Below are 15,275 nucleotides of genomic sequence, written 5' to 3' on the forward strand. Positions count from 1 at the left end.
TTCCTAGACGTCTTTTAGCGGCAGAAGAAATAAAAGAAAGTGCTAGGTCGTCGCGCACTTGGAGAGGGACTCCCAAAAAGTCACACAATGAAGGCAACTCAATGACCATGCCATTGGAATTTTCGCTCTGCGCGTTTAAAAGAGAAGTTATGGTACCAGCATATACTGAAAAAGTATTTCCTTTTTCTGAAACACCCTGATTGGTGTACCTGTTAACGATAACCTACTTAGGTATTTGTGTATTGACTAAAGCCAAAAATCACCCCCACCCCCTTTGTCTTTGTTATTATAAGTGTGGTTGGTGATTGGTAATGCATTTCAGGCCCGTATCCGTTTCTTGTAGCCAAATCCGATAATAAACGTCCCGTGGTGATACAAGTGGCGGAAAAAAAAATCATTTTTGTTAATCCTCGGGCAGGGAGAGCTACCTAAGCTTCAGGATAACTGTGGTATAAGAAATTTGAGCTCGTCCAGTCCCAAACGTAGAACGCCTGGTGAAGATTTGCTGATCACTTCCTTGCGAAGAGTGGAAAGCAGGTAAGCTTATCAATTTGCTATGCATTTGTGTATACTTTAGATCAAAACATTTGGTTTAGAAAATTTAACTTGAAGAATTAACTTGACATGGCATCAAAAGTAGGGAATGATAATTATTTGTCGATTTTTCAGACGAGTAGGAGGTTTCTTCAAATCTCGTGTGCCATTTCTAATGTTAGCCCCCTAACATGAATAGGTGATACAATAAATACATTGAGAAGCTTCTTACATAGATCAATGAGCAAAGCACTGAAGAAAACAAGCTTAAGTAAACATAGCTCAGGGCGAACTCATAGTCTTTGCGACTGCTAAGAATTTTTGTATTATTTTCTTGCTTTATGGGATTAAAAGTCTGTTGTTGCAATCATCCACCTCAAACAAACAGTTTTATCTTTGGTTTTGTCATACCAGAAAAAGATATGCCTCAAGATATTATATTATTTTACTATGTGATATACTTCTATGAATTTTCTATCTACAGCATTACACTCATCAATAACATTATCAATAACACAATCTTCTCTAGTTATGGCATCCCTAAGACCTTCTGAGAATGCATCCAACAACAAACACAACCAGGTGCCATTGGTCAATGACGAAGAACTTGACTTGAATGAGATCCCAGAGCCTACATTACACTTCAGTGTGCATAACCAAAATATCATACGGTTTATCAAAGACAGACAACGCTTACCAAAATCAGACAATGACCTGAATAGTGATGCATTTCAAGATATAGATATCAATGATGTCTCAAGAGACCCATTGCATGAGCAGCCAAGCTTCATCAACAACTCGCCTCTCCTAGTATACCTACGTGTTCTAAAAACATTATGTTTAGGCTTTGCCTTTTTTGGGCTGGTAAGTTCGAATTTTTCAGCATTCCAGGAATCAGTGTAAAGAAAAGTATATTCTTTATTTTCAAACTTTGAAATTTTATTTAAAAATTCTTTTTGTGCACATCTTATCTGTAATATAATATTTGTTTTCATGTTTTAGGGAATAACCAGTGCATTGTTTGGGCCTTCTTTGTTTGATCTGGCTTACAAGACAAGATCACAAATTCATGACATGTCTTTTGTCTTCACTGCGAGGTCTGTTGGGTACTTGATTGGCAGTGTTGCTGGTGGTTGGCTCTATGACAAACTTGATGGTTATCTAGTCATAGGCCTTGTGTCTCTGCTTGGTGCATTGTTTAGCATTGTAATGCCTCTTGTTGGTAACATCTATGGCCTTATCTTTGTTGCATGTCTGGCATCCATTGGTAATGGCGCCCTGGACACAGGTATGTGATGACAACCATCATTGATGATAAAAATCAGTTATTGATAATTTGCAATAAGTATTTTAAAGATTGTGTACTTGTTTTTCAACTTGTTGCTGAATAGTATTGCATGCCACTCAGAAAAGTTTTATAAAAAAGCTGATAGAAAGTACTGTAGTATATGTGTGTGGCCAGAGTGGGGGGTTCATTAAAATCACCCCACTTGACCATGAGCCCCCCTCCCTGATAAAAGATTCTGGCTGTTTTTAGTAGACACTTCCAGTACTAACCTCCACTCCTCAACACAGCTTATCATTTCTTTTCACATTGTTCTCCAGACGGTAATGCCCTAATGCTGCTGTTATGGCCTGGCCATGGACCATACATGCAGCTGCTCCACTTCACCTTTGCTGTTGGATCCTTTTTCTCACCACTTTTGGTAAAACCCTTCCTTCTTCCCGATTCCATCACCAACCCCGACATCTACAGCCCAACAGACAACACATCGGGCAGCCTTAATGTTACAGGCAATAGTGTCACTGAGCATAGCATTGGTGCTATCCCATTGACTTGGGCATATATAATTGGCTCATTTCCACAGCTTGCTGCAGGAGTTGTCTTCTTGTGTTTTGCATTCTTCAAGTCTTGCAAGGAAGAGTATGTCAAGAAGGAGAAGAGAATTGTGGCGTCCAGTGGTCAGAGTGGAGCTGTGTACAAAGCTGTTATTCTGACCATGTTCTTCTTCCTCTTTCTTCTGTATGTTGGCATGGAAACAGGGTATGGGGGTTTTATCTTCACTTTTGCTGTCAAGGCAAAACCATCAATGACCAAATCAAGTGCAGCCAACCTTAACTCTGGATACTGGGGGAGTTTTGCATTCGCCAGATTACTATCGGTACCCCTAGCCAAGTATGTCAAACCTGGCCACATGATTATTGGTGACTTTATTGGGACTACCATTGCAGCTGGTATTCTGGTATCTATGTCCAGTCAGGGTTGTGATGCTGCTTCAATACCACGTCTATGGGCAGGTACCATCATCCTTGGCATGTCTGCCGCTTCAGTGTTTCCAGCTGCCCTCAGCTGGGCTGAGCTCTTCCTGGACGTGTCTGGAAAGACTGCTTCCGTGTTCCTGGTCGGTGCTTGTGTTGGTGATATGGCGGTACCACTGTTTGTTGGCAACACGATAACAAGTATTGGGCCGTGTACTCTTCCATTTTCGGTGCTTGTTCTTTGCTGTTTTTGTGTTCTTATTTTTGCCTTGATATCATTGTTTGCCTGGTATCACAGATCCGTTGGGGTCACCTCAGGACTTGGATTTCATAGCAGGAATAAAACAGAGTTGCTGGAACCTTCGGGACCACAGCGGCGTGAAAACGATATGTTAGATCTTATTGAAAACTAGGAAAATAATTCAAAGACTTTTTTAATGTATAGTCGCGGGTTATAATGATATGTAGTCATTCCAAGATACGCAGCCATGATTAAAGAACGAAGGCCAAAGATGGAAGGTTGGACTGCAAGATACTCTGTTAAAAAAGTTCTTATCTTCGTATTTCATGAATGATCGACCCTGAACAAAGACATAGCCTCAACAGTAAAACAAGGCTAGTTTGACGGTACTAAGTCCACTGTAATATGTACCGCTTAGTTCTTGCCACACAGACATGACAGCAGATTTTGACTTTTAACTATTTTTGCAATAGGCTATAGTCGTTTGTCTCAATAATGATTACTTTAATTGTAAATGAACCTACGTGCTTCAATTTTTCGAGTCATCATTTTTGGGAGATATCAAAAGGTAGTTTAATACTGTTGTCGACAAACCTAAAACCTTTACTGTCAAAGAGGCCTCTCTTGGTTTCCCATGCACTTCTAAGTAGATGAGCTTTTTTAAAATCTTGAAAAAATCGAGTTTTCAACGTTATCGACATTCTCCACTTTATGCAAAAAAAAGCACCAAAATTGGCGATTATTAGTAAAAACAAAGTTTGTGTTTTTTAGATATTTTCTTAGAATTCCCGGACAGATGTGTAGACATTGAGTCAAGATTTTGACTAGATTATTTAAAAAATAGACTTTTCGTTGAAATCTCTAGCTACCTATTTCGAGGTCCTGGTGCACGATTTCGTACTGGGAACATCGATATCCTTTTTGCACCCCTTCTAAGGATTACAAATATCTATATTGTCCGAGTGAGTGCACGGGGAGCCTCCTTCCGACTAGACTATTTAGCTGTTTAGGCCGAAACGCAACAGTGCGAAGAGTGGGGGAAAAACGCGCGAAAAGTGCGACAATGCGCGAAAGTTTCCCCTCTGAATCAAAATTAATTTTCATTTTGTTGAAAGCAAAGAAAATAAAAATACAAAGAAAGGGATACCTAACTATCAGTACATTAACTCTATCTGCAAATGAATTAAAGAAATTAAATGCTTTAGAAATGTTGCTGCCTGTTTCTGTCGATAACAAGTGACGTCACCTAAGAGACGGCCATCTTGTCTTTTTCATGTGATAAGAGAGTACAAATTAAAACTTTTTTACTTAAAAGTTTTGTGTAAAATTTTTCTTTGTTCTCATTTTTTTCGCGTTGAACCCATTGTTTGCTTTCGTAACTCCTTTTCTGTTGTCGTCGCCAAGCTACGTTCATGTAGTGCCTTAATAAATGACTAAAGACGAGTAAAAAAAGCTTTCACCGTGTATCGTTTATAGAAAGTCTTTATTATTTTATTTTGAAAGGATTTCTTTGTAAGTATCCATTGTTATTTCGAGAGCGTTATTGTTCCTTGTATCAGACAATCTTTAACCACTAGAACACGAAATGCTACATCGTACTAATCAAGAAGTCGTTCTTTTATCACGTCAAATGTATGATGGAAGAAATTACGCGGCTTTCTATTCTGGGAAATGTGAATGTAACGACGTTCCTGATGTTGGATATTGAAAAGCGTCATCTCATAAAACAGCGTGAGCACGGTTTATCTTTCGGAGATCAAGAAAATAAAATATTCATTACTACTCCATAACATATCTTTAGATATTTTATTCACCAAGATTTGTAAAATCGGCGCCCATTTTATTACCTGGTGCTCTGTATAGTGGTTAGATGCATCTACTTTTGTGGTAAATTGTCGTCTCTACGGAGAATAATTTTACCTAGTTTAAAAGTATGTTAACTTTAATAACATTCCGTCCCCTTTTTAGCAGCAATAAAACAATACCTCGTTAATTTCGTACTATATTCTATCCATAACAGCAGTTCATCTTTCCCAACCATCATTTACCGAAAAGTCATTGAAAAAAATAGAACCTGAGGCTAACTTCTTTTACTAATCCAGTGTCTTGGTCAATTTTTGGTTTTAGAGTTTTCTAACTAATCTAACCGTAATTCTCCGCTATCTCAGCCATGTAAATATAAATAAGTCACTCGGTCAAATCAGATAAGACTTAATTGGCTGCAAATCACTTTTTCATTGCATTCATTATTTTTTAACGCTTTGTTCTATGTATTTGGTGTGCTAAGAGTTTTTCAGTCCATCAACCAACAGAGCAACCAGTGCGTGCGTCACAGCTCCTCAAAAGGTTAGTCGCTTCCGACATTAATCCTTTTTATGTGTTTTGAACGATTTCTTTATGATTCAAGTAAAGTTATCTATCGCTTTTTGTCATTTAGATTGGTGGACAGAGATTTATGAGTATTTCGTGCACGACTGACTGGTTTTAGAATCACTTGTTTTGTCCATACTCAGCTCAAATTAACTTTGTCGACGGAGCATTGTCGCAAAAATCTTAAAGATGTAGGGTGGGGAGGGGTGCTACGTTAAAGGTCGCAACAAATTGAAATATTGTGGCAAAATACACCCCATGAACACTCCATGAAAATCTTAAAATTGCGCAATTATAAAAGAAAGTCTTTTTTTCTATTGCAGATGAATCGTATTGTTTTTATATGTCTGATGCATTTGGCTCTTGATCAAAATGAATGTAAGTCATCTAAAATTTTGTGTTATTACCACTGGCATAAGGTGGCCTTGGGGCGTCAACTATCTTTGAATATCTCTTGCTCCAAGATTTGTAATTGTGAAAATACGTTAAAAATATTGAACAGCTGGGACAAATAACTCGTGATTATGATGTCATACCCACTATGAGTCTGGATCTAATATCGATCTGTAGACCATTTCGCATTGGTTTAGGAAATTTTCTTTGAAAAATATGATCCAATGCTGGGTGCATTTCTATCAAATCTAGGTTATGTAAAATATAGCAAAAAATTATAATTTCAAGTTTTGGTTAAACATTATGTTCTTATTAATATCTATTTCTATACCAATTTATCGTAGCTATGTGATCTGAGAAGCTTGTGATTTTAATCCCTCAAATGCATTAGGCGATTAAGCAATCTGTCTGCTACTAGTATCTATCCTTTGTAGATTTTGCTTCTCTTTTCCAAAAAGGTAACTGATCTATAGAGCACTATGCTTAATCGTTCTTCTAGTTTTAGGGCGCGTTTCCCCCACCCTATCATTCTGGAATGGGAATGGCTGGTAGAGAATGTTCAGAATGGCATTCGTGTCGTTCTGCTACAGGTAGCAGAATGGATGGAATGGCCTTCATTCCATTCCGGGATGGGAACGCGGGAGAAACGAACGCGCGCTTTTTCAATTCAAATCATTCTCATTCCGAAATCACGAGTAAAAGAACGCGCCAGTGAAAACTTCACTGCGCAGGACTGGTTCTAAGTATGACGTCATAACCACGTCGTTTTAGTCATTGCAATCGGCCAAATCATTTGGTTACTGAGGAATTCCTGATCATGCCTGTGCATGTGCTGTTGAGATTAACCGCTGGTTTCCCCATAGGTGCAGTGTTCACTGAAGAGCAACGGTTACTACGCGATCTGTTCCAGAACTACAGCAAGTATGCGAGACCCAGCATTGAAAGCGATGCTCCTGCAATCGTCACGTTCAGAGCTAAACTTAAACAAATTGTGGACTTGGTGAGTGGAGGCGCTAATCTTTTGTGCATGAGATATTAAGAATATATTACTACCATCACTTATATACTATCTATACGGCTAACTCATGACGTAGACTCTTCAAGCCCCATGCTAAGAGCGAACGCATTGTTGTAAAATCACGCAGTACTATTTTGGTCAAACATTTTTGTGTTGGTCGTTAACCATGTTGCAATAGGGCGCGTGGTTTAGGATGCGGTTTGAAGATTTCATAAATGTTGCCGTGATCAAATTTCCAAAATTGTCCCAAAGTTACGCGAGGTCGAGTAATGCTTCGCCCGTCTGCACACAAGGCTGGGGCCAGCCTCGTTCCCTCCTCGGAAGCAACAAAAAAAAAAAACATTTCGAGACGTTTTTGCTCGCCATGATGCTTTTGTGTGTTACCTTGGCTTGAAATTAATGTTTCATTTCCTTAGAAAGACAATGAACAACTCTTAAAGATCATACTTTACAATTACATGGTAAGTAGCAAAGATCATTTACGTGGGGTCTACAAAACGTTCATACGGCATTCCAGGGGCGTAGCCAGGCTACCCAATTTTCCTCCTTTTTTAGATTAGTTGTATACATATATCATTTCAAAAACGTTTCGCACTCACAAAGGAATCGACATTTCACAGCCAGCAGTGCTTCGTGGACAACACACAAATGACTGAAACCTTGCGCCTTGGAGCCGATGAGAAAGCAGATAACTAGAGGAAATACAGCTTTTCGAACATACATTCGTTTTTAATAATGATTATTTTCCCATTTATTTGATACCCATGGGTAAAAGAACAATACCAACATCTCGACGAGGTGATAGAGACAAAAGCAACTAAAATCTTATTTAAAATTGGTGTACAATTTGCGCACTATGCTGCATAACTGCTCTTGCTGTTGTCCTGTTGACGCTTTATCTTGTCTATCCGCAGCAGTGGGAAAACCCGATCTTGACGTGGGACCCACGTGACTATGGAGGGGTCCAGGAAATTAACGTGGCACCGGAGGAAGTCTGGGTCCCGGATATTGTCATTTACAACAGGTGGGCCATGGAAACATGCTCATATATTCAGAATTAAATGAGTACTTTTAAGTATATTTTTAATTTAAAATATAAATTCCAACAGAATATCAAGCAATTTCAATCAATTGGCGTCAAACATCTGGTACCAGGTAATTTAAAACTATGCTGCAAAAGTTTTGGTGTCTTTACAAACATGTCTCCAAAAGCCACTGTTCTGAACCACTTTCTCTCAATTTCAACTTGATAAGAATTCCTGTTTACCTACCCTAGAATTTAAGATCATGGAAATTATCTTGGTGCACGATTTTGGCTGTCGGCTACTGGATTCACTCTTGATTATTTTCTTTAAAATTTAAGAAGCATTTCTTACTGTAGTATTATGCTGGTGACCTGATTTTCAACACTATTTATTAAGCCCCGTGAGAACAGCAGCAAGGAACTCGCTTAGGCACTTCCCCTTTTTCAACATAGCCTGTATCTCTTCTTCTGTATTACCCATACCTTCTCGTTTGCACCATTCACCCCTTCCTGTATTACCACTCTTAATTTATTTAGCATTTCCTGATATGATTTCGACCTGATTTCTAAAGACCTGATATCCAAAACGACTTTGAAGCACCTTGGAAACAGCTGCAGGGAATATCTCGATGAATCTCTTGACATTTGAAACATTGCAAATAAATTTTGAGAACCTTCAAGATAATCAGCCTTATGATTGATGTGCTAATAGCCTTTTAATAAGCCCCCTTTATTTTTTTCGGGGTCCGATAATCATCAAATCTCGCGCTCTGATTGGCTCGTGAGGTCCGGTATCCTACGATCCGGACCCCGCTATACCGGACAGCTCACCTTCAAAGCTGGAAATAATGAGTTGATATAAAAATGACCATCGAAAACTGGCCGCTCCCCTTCAAAGCTGGAGATAATGTTGAGTTGATATAAAAAATGACCATCGAAAACTGGCTTTTTACTTCCGAGGTAATAGATCTTTACATTTAAACGGCATTTTATTTGTCATTTTATCTAGAAATCGGCTTTAAACTACCCGTATTTTGTACATTTGGGATAGAAAAAGCAATAAATCGTCTCTTCATACGAAGAAAAACGACAAATTAGTCTAGGAATTTTCCTGCATAACCAGCTTAACGTATCCACATTTAAGGGAAGTTCTTAAGTGAATATATCTCCTCGTCTGTGGAGGATTTAAAGCGAAAGAGGACATTTCGATTCGATTTGGGGCTACATTATTTTACAAAATGTCGGTCAAAACTCAGAGAATGTCTTCATTGGAGGTTCTTTATTTCTAGAAGATAAAAGCGTTGTGTGGAAATACAAAATAGAGTTTATTGAATGATCATGAGCGAACAAAATCTTCGCGAACGTCGACTACCATCGTGCGACCGTAAGCCCGTAATATATGGATTGCATTGCCTAAAAACGGAGCTCCAAACGACCAAATCTTATAAAGCTTATTTTCTCTTAATAATTTAAGAAACATTAAATATTATTATTATAATTCTGTTTTTGGCGACGTCAAAAACGCCAGTGTAGTTTTACTTGTAATGACGTGATCTCATTGCACCCCACTTGAAACATACATGACACCTACCGAAATATATATTTTTATTTTGATGGCGTCAGCATATTGCTTCTAGTGACGTCGTTAATGACGTCACAATCACGTGATTATATTGGTGCACCCCTTGACACCTGCCAAGTCTGGTTGTGAAACAATGTGTCTTTCAATAGATATGAGTGTTTTTGTATTTAATCACGTTTTTTGCTTTTTGTGATGTCATGGATGACGTCACACACCACAAGACCATATTGTTGCATCCCCCTTGACACCTACATGACACCTATATAATAAAAATATTTTTTTATTTTAATGATGTCAGCATATTTTGCTTCTAGTGACGTCATCGATGACGTCACAAATCACGTGGCCACAGTTTTAACACCTCCCTTGACACATACAATGCTTTTTGGGGACGGACGGACATCGCGATACGAAAACTCGAGTCGATATTTGCTACCATATTTTTCTTAATACCACTTTTTCTTAGGTATGGGGCTCCGCTCCAAGGTAAACAAAGTTGGAAATTCTATTGAGGGAAAAACAAATATGTTATTTCCCAACTAAGGGTCGGTCCGTATATATATATATATTTTTTTTTTCTCTTAGTGCTGAGGATGTACTAGGGGGTCTAACACACAAGTACAAGACGGATGTTGTGATCCAGGCGAACGGGACTAATATATGGCTTGCGCCCGCGATGTTCCTTACCACGTGCCAGCTGGACGTTAGGTAGAGCCTGGAGCACACGAACGGCATACTGTATAATAACAAAAGCGTGCAATTTAGTTTTGTCTGGAGTTGTGTTTGCTGACCCCCTTCCCTTGTGTGGTACTTTTAGCGTTTCCTCCTAAAAGGCCGTTAAAAGCTGACTCTTCGTTGTTTGTAGATACTTTCCATTTGATGAGCAAAAGTGTCTGCTCAAGTTTGGCAGCTGGACACATGATTCTTCACGTCTTGACATGCGCACCCAGACCAATGGATCTAACAAGGACATCTACACGGAGCACGGGGAGTGGCAACTCGTTGGCGTCGAACAGAAGAGGTTCTATGACCATTCTAAGTGTTTTTCCCTGACATACCTTGCTTAACCCAAGTCTATTGCATCACTATCGCATCACTGTCTACTTATGACTCTTTCTAACTAAATTGCATCATACCTACATGTAGCAACTATTCCTCGCTTAGTCTGTATTATACTTTACATTACCTACCATACAACTGGCTAACTTATCCCAATCTTACCTAACCTAATATAACTATGAACCTCACCTCTCACCTTTTCTTACGCCCCTCACTTCACCACACCTCACTCCACATAATATAACGTGCTCTGTGTCCCGAACATATCCGCTGTTCTTTACTAGAATAGCCTTATCATTTCTTGCAGGAACGTAAAATATTACGACTGCTGCCCCAAGCCATATGTAGATATCAGCTACACGGTGCACATCCGCCGAAAGTCATTATTCTACTCATTGTACCTTATTCTACCGGCTCTACTTATCACCTCCATGGTACTTGTAGGGTTTCACCTTCCGCCCGAGAGCGGCGAGCGAATGCAACTTGGTATCACTGTCTTGCTGGCAATGATTGTCTTTTTACAGTTTGTGTACCAGGTACCTTTTAGCCCAACTCAGTGGTTTGTTAGAAACTCTCGGAAACCCTTAAGTTTTCTTTGAAACATAGGACTTTATTTAGCATGCGATGCATCCGGAAATAATCCTCCCATTATTTAAAAAAGGTTTTTGCGCACGGCATGCATGCTAGACTTTATTGCGTCTTATAGTTTCTTTCAAGTTGTCAGAATTTCTTTATAGCTCTGCCAACTAAGCATCCTATTGCTATGAGATCACCAACATAGGCTATTTGGGGACGGACAATTTGATTGACGGGGGGAGTAACTGAATTTATTTTGCTCGTTTTTTCCCTGACAGTTTTGCTGCTCGATTTTTTTCCCGAAGGATGTGGCGAATTTTCTGTCATTCTTTGTTTGATCCGTGCCTGAGCCGTGCTCAGGAGTCCGAGTTTTATTTTAAAACTTAAGGCAGCGTTGACGCCAGGTCTCTTCGAGCCCAATAAAGGCTTTAAAATATCAATATAAGATATATAAGTATAATGTATTTCCGTATTTAGAATCTCCCCTCGACGTCTGACAGCGCACCTCTGCTGGGCAAGTTCTACATCGTGATGATGTTCCTAATATCCCTCTCCTTGGGATGCACGTGCATCATACTTAACTACTCACACGGTTACCATGGCAACGAGATGCCTATCTGGGTTCGTATAATCATCCTTGACTGCCTTGCCAAGGTATTTGACTCCAGGCCCCCCACGGACAAGCTAGGGCGTTTTTTGACTGAGGCCGATAATCAGCGGAGGGGAGAGGAGTGGAAGCGAGCAGCGAGGATACTGGACCGATTTTTCATGGTGGCGTTTTCGGTGATGATAACTTTAGCGATAGTTGCCCTCGTTCTTCAAGCTCCATCTTATGCATTCTTTCATTAAGGTTATCCTTGCTACCCATCTGCTCTTTAAGGATTAAACGTTTGCTATCTAGATTCGTGTTCCTTCATATCCGCTCTTCCGACAAAAAAAGATGACAGAGGTTGATTGTCAAATTTTTACTACATCTTATCGAAGTGTTAACTATGATTACTATATTATACTGAACCAAGATAGCATAAGATATCTTATACCGCATTCACACCAGCACCTAGGTTTAAACTGGTTTAAATCTTAATCTCCCAAGAGTGTAAAGAACCAAAAACAAAACTGAATAGACTGTGATGTACATGTTACTAAGTGATCATTTAGCTAGTAAGAATTCAACACAATGAGAAACTTTGGCAAGTTATCAGGCAAAGAAAAACTTTGTTTAACTAAAATTGGCTGAACATTTTATGAAGCCCTTTTACGATATCTTAACCATGATTCAGAAACATAGAAATTAAATTGTGTAATATTGAGTAGTATTGTTTGTGAATGTCAATTTTTGCTGGTATTGGTATTATAGTCAAGCATAGGAGGGGGGGGGGGGGGGGGGGCGGGCGTTGGTGGGGTCTAATTACTACAATACCGCACAAAATTTTCGGGAAAACCGCATAAAAAACTCGGGAATATCGCATACCACACAGAAGGACGAGGTTTTGAAGAACATGCGCGACACCCCGACATTTCCCAGGTTTCCGCTAGTTCATACCGTATCACGGGCAAATCCCGCGCACCGCAGGACTAACACCGCAATATTTTAATTTTTACCGCAATACCGCCGTTTGAAAAGCAAAATATTGAATCTTTTTTTTTCATTATCCGGACAACGGCACATTGTATATGCAGTGTTAGCTTATTATTAGCCTTGAGTATCTATAAAAGCCTGATACTCAGGCTAATTAGTGCTGTCCTCTTGTTGTTCGCGTGCAACGAGAAAACAAATGAACTTTCGCTTCCGCGCGGGTATCGATTAGTTTATCGATCGATTTCAAAAAGGCGGGAAAGTAAGAAACACTCGCGCACGGTCAACTAAAAAATGTAAAAAAAATTAAACATTCAACAATAGTAAGACGGCAACAAACCAAACAGACCTTGGAGTGAAAAGATGTTGTTTTTAGTTGCCCTTTTGGGGCGTAAAAAGTAGAATGATCCATTTGCCCAAAGAACGGATATCAGTGCTGTTCATCGTTGTTTTTGACACTGTGACACTTGTGATATATTTTACCTCCGGGCTATTTCGTCCTATTTGCACTTTTTGGGAGCTACAGGTTTTATCAAGGTGAAGTTGATCCAAACAATAAGAAAGAAAACTCAGATGTCAGTTTTCACTGCTCGAATGGACTGTTTCGTGCGAAAACTCCACGGTATGTAACTCTGAAGTAAAAAAAAAAGGCTCATCGTTTTTGCTTTATGATTTGATGGAAATGTTGCATTTCCAAATAAGCTGTAGTGAATTATTTATTCATTTAAGTTTGTTTGTCCGATGTAAAAGCTTTGTGTATTTCTTGGCTTTCGGTGACACTCACCGGCTCGTTATATTGTTTTTCTTCTTGTCAAAGTTTTCCTTTTCAATCTTTTCAGGATAATAAACAGAATAAAATAACGACTCAAAGTGCTCGTCGTCGCCTATTAGCAACTTCTAGGTCCTATTTATTTGTTTGTTGTTGTTGTTTTTTTTAGTTGATTTGTTTGAGTTTTTTTATGATCTTTTTTAAAATTAATTTCAGCCAAATTAAAGAGAATCTCGCGATTGTTATCAGAATATAGCTAGCAAACTCTGTTCCTACTGCCCTTGCTCAATATATCGCCACGCACCCGAGACTACAGAATTCAGGGCCCCATCCAAACTTATTTGCATTTTCATTGTTCTAAAGAGTCCCACTGGGCCCAGTATTCTGTTACCGCTCCCCACCCGGCTTTAACACGTAACGTTTTTTGGAAAAGACTCTATTCACGCCGGTCATCTTACATCGCTACGATGCATCTTTGCAGATATGTATTTTTTCTGTTTTTCCTTGGATTTTGTATCGATGTAGTTTTGATGCGAGTCTTGAGGAGGAAAGTCAATCACCCATTCACCGTGAAAGACCCAAAGTCAGCCATTCGCGTGTGCTGGTCCAAAGACTGCGTTCAAACTGCCTCAGGTAACATGTTGGTGATAGTCCACTACTGATTCATACTTAATCCCAAACGTTCTAGGCAGCTCGGTAGAAATTACTTTGTCTGAGCCAAGGTGATTTAGGCCTTTTCTAAGTGCTTTGTTGTTTTTGTTCGTGTACTGACAGATTGCTAAGTATAGGTATGCGTGCGAGCTGACCCTTGACCAAAGATTAAAGGAATGGTTCATTCTCAGCGTGCGTAATCTAGATCTGGAAGCACGCGCATAGTTTACAGAGTACGATGCTAGCGTGAAAGTCGCACGAGGCGCAGCCGAGCTGTCATTTTTTAACATATCACATACTCGAAAACTTAAGTAAAAACACAAAAATCGATTACTTAAATTGCGTGCTTTCATTAACATAATTTACATATAACATTTTTATTTCGATGGGTATTTCGATACAACTTCTCGCCAAACACACTATACCTAAAATTTGACAAAACTGCTGAGCTTCAAGCTCCCTGTGTTTATTCAATGTTTCCCGCCAAATCCCTTTGTGTACGTGCAAGTTTGATTTCCTAGCCGGCTCTCTTTTGGGGTTAGTAGGAAATGTTTTGTTTTCGAATATTGAATCCTGCGGGGTAAAAATGCGTCACCTTTAGAAGGCCTAGTCCACTTGATTTACAACTAGGGCTGGTGGGTTATAACCTATGAGATAAAATACGTGTTTCCTCTGCAGATTTTACAAATAAATCTTCACATTGATCGAGATTTTGAATCCACTGTAGTCGCGTCTACAATTATTCTCGCGATTACAAATTGCACTTGCTCTTTTTTAAAATAAGATGAACCAAGCACGGCAAAATGTGTTTACAAGTTCTCACTTGCGCTGTTGTGGGTGAAGATATCGGAAACGCGGAGGTCGGAACGAAATGCCGACGAAACATACACGAAGTGCATCACGAGCCTTTTCGGGAAGCGTTCGTGCATTATACAAAGACCCTGTTCACAGACAGCAAACAAATAGCGGTCATTTTCGAATTCGAAAATGACCGCTAGACAGATTAATTGAGGGTGCATTTTACAGTGTTAGCGTGAAGAAAATTATTAAAAATTTCAACGAGAAACTACCGATCCTGAAAATCATACAATGATTGTACTTGTAGTCCAGTCAATCCATGAAGTTTTTTTGGCCCAGGTGGAACTTATTGCAATAGAATTTCTCTCAGCGGATTTTGAACAAGTGATACAACCTACTTAACATACTAAAAGCCCCCAAAAATC

At 39.3% G+C, this 15,275-nt stretch overlaps 3 protein-coding genes across 4 annotated transcripts in view; all 3 read left to right on the plus strand.

Moving 5' to 3' along the window:
- Positions 1-354: 354 nt before the first annotated feature.
- On the plus strand, positions 355-4,238 carry LOC5512642 (sodium-dependent glucose transporter 1A). The gene is made up of 4 exons (XM_001632874.3): positions 355-537; positions 1,064-1,398; positions 1,537-1,822; positions 2,140-4,238. The coding sequence occupies exons 2-4, from the start codon at positions 1,066-1,068 to the stop codon at positions 3,204-3,206; spliced, it is 1,686 nt and encodes a 561-aa protein (XP_001632924.3). The 5' UTR covers positions 355-537; positions 1,064-1,065; the 3' UTR covers positions 3,207-4,238.
- Positions 4,239-4,488: 250 nt separating this feature from the next.
- LOC5512605 (neuronal acetylcholine receptor subunit alpha-10) lies at positions 4,489-12,369 on the plus strand. 2 transcript variants are annotated; one of them, XM_032382038.2, is made up of 9 exons: positions 4,489-5,380; positions 5,728-5,782; positions 6,661-6,797; positions 7,232-7,276; positions 7,730-7,839; positions 10,007-10,129; positions 10,287-10,442; positions 10,788-11,016; positions 11,534-12,369. In XM_032382038.2, exons 2-9 carry the CDS (start codon positions 5,728-5,730, stop codon positions 11,903-11,905), a joined length of 1,227 nt encoding a protein of 408 aa, XP_032237929.2. In that variant the 5' UTR covers positions 4,489-5,380; the 3' UTR covers positions 11,906-12,369. The 2 variants fall into 2 exon arrangements, with proteins under 2 accessions (XP_032237929.2, XP_032237930.2); XM_032382039.2 differs by lacking the exons at positions 4,489-5,380; positions 5,728-5,782 and adding an exon at positions 7,925-7,970 and having other exon boundaries at positions 6,700-6,797.
- Positions 12,370-13,773: 1,404 nt separating this feature from the next.
- Positions 13,774-15,275, plus strand: part of LOC5512643 (endothelin-converting enzyme homolog) — a 42,104-nt gene continuing 40,602 nt past the window's right edge. Inside the window, exon 1 of the mRNA XM_048725686.1 lies at positions 13,774-14,034. Coding sequence (XP_048581643.1) covers positions 13,869-14,034 — 166 coding nt within the window. The 5' untranslated portion in view covers positions 13,774-13,868. The remainder of the gene's footprint in view (positions 14,035-15,275) is intronic.

The sequence above is a fragment of the Nematostella vectensis genome, chromosome 3 (genome assembly GCF_932526225.1).
Source record: "Nematostella vectensis chromosome 3, jaNemVect1.1, whole genome shotgun sequence".
Classification (NCBI taxonomy): Eukaryota; Metazoa; Cnidaria; class Anthozoa; order Actiniaria; family Edwardsiidae; genus Nematostella; species Nematostella vectensis.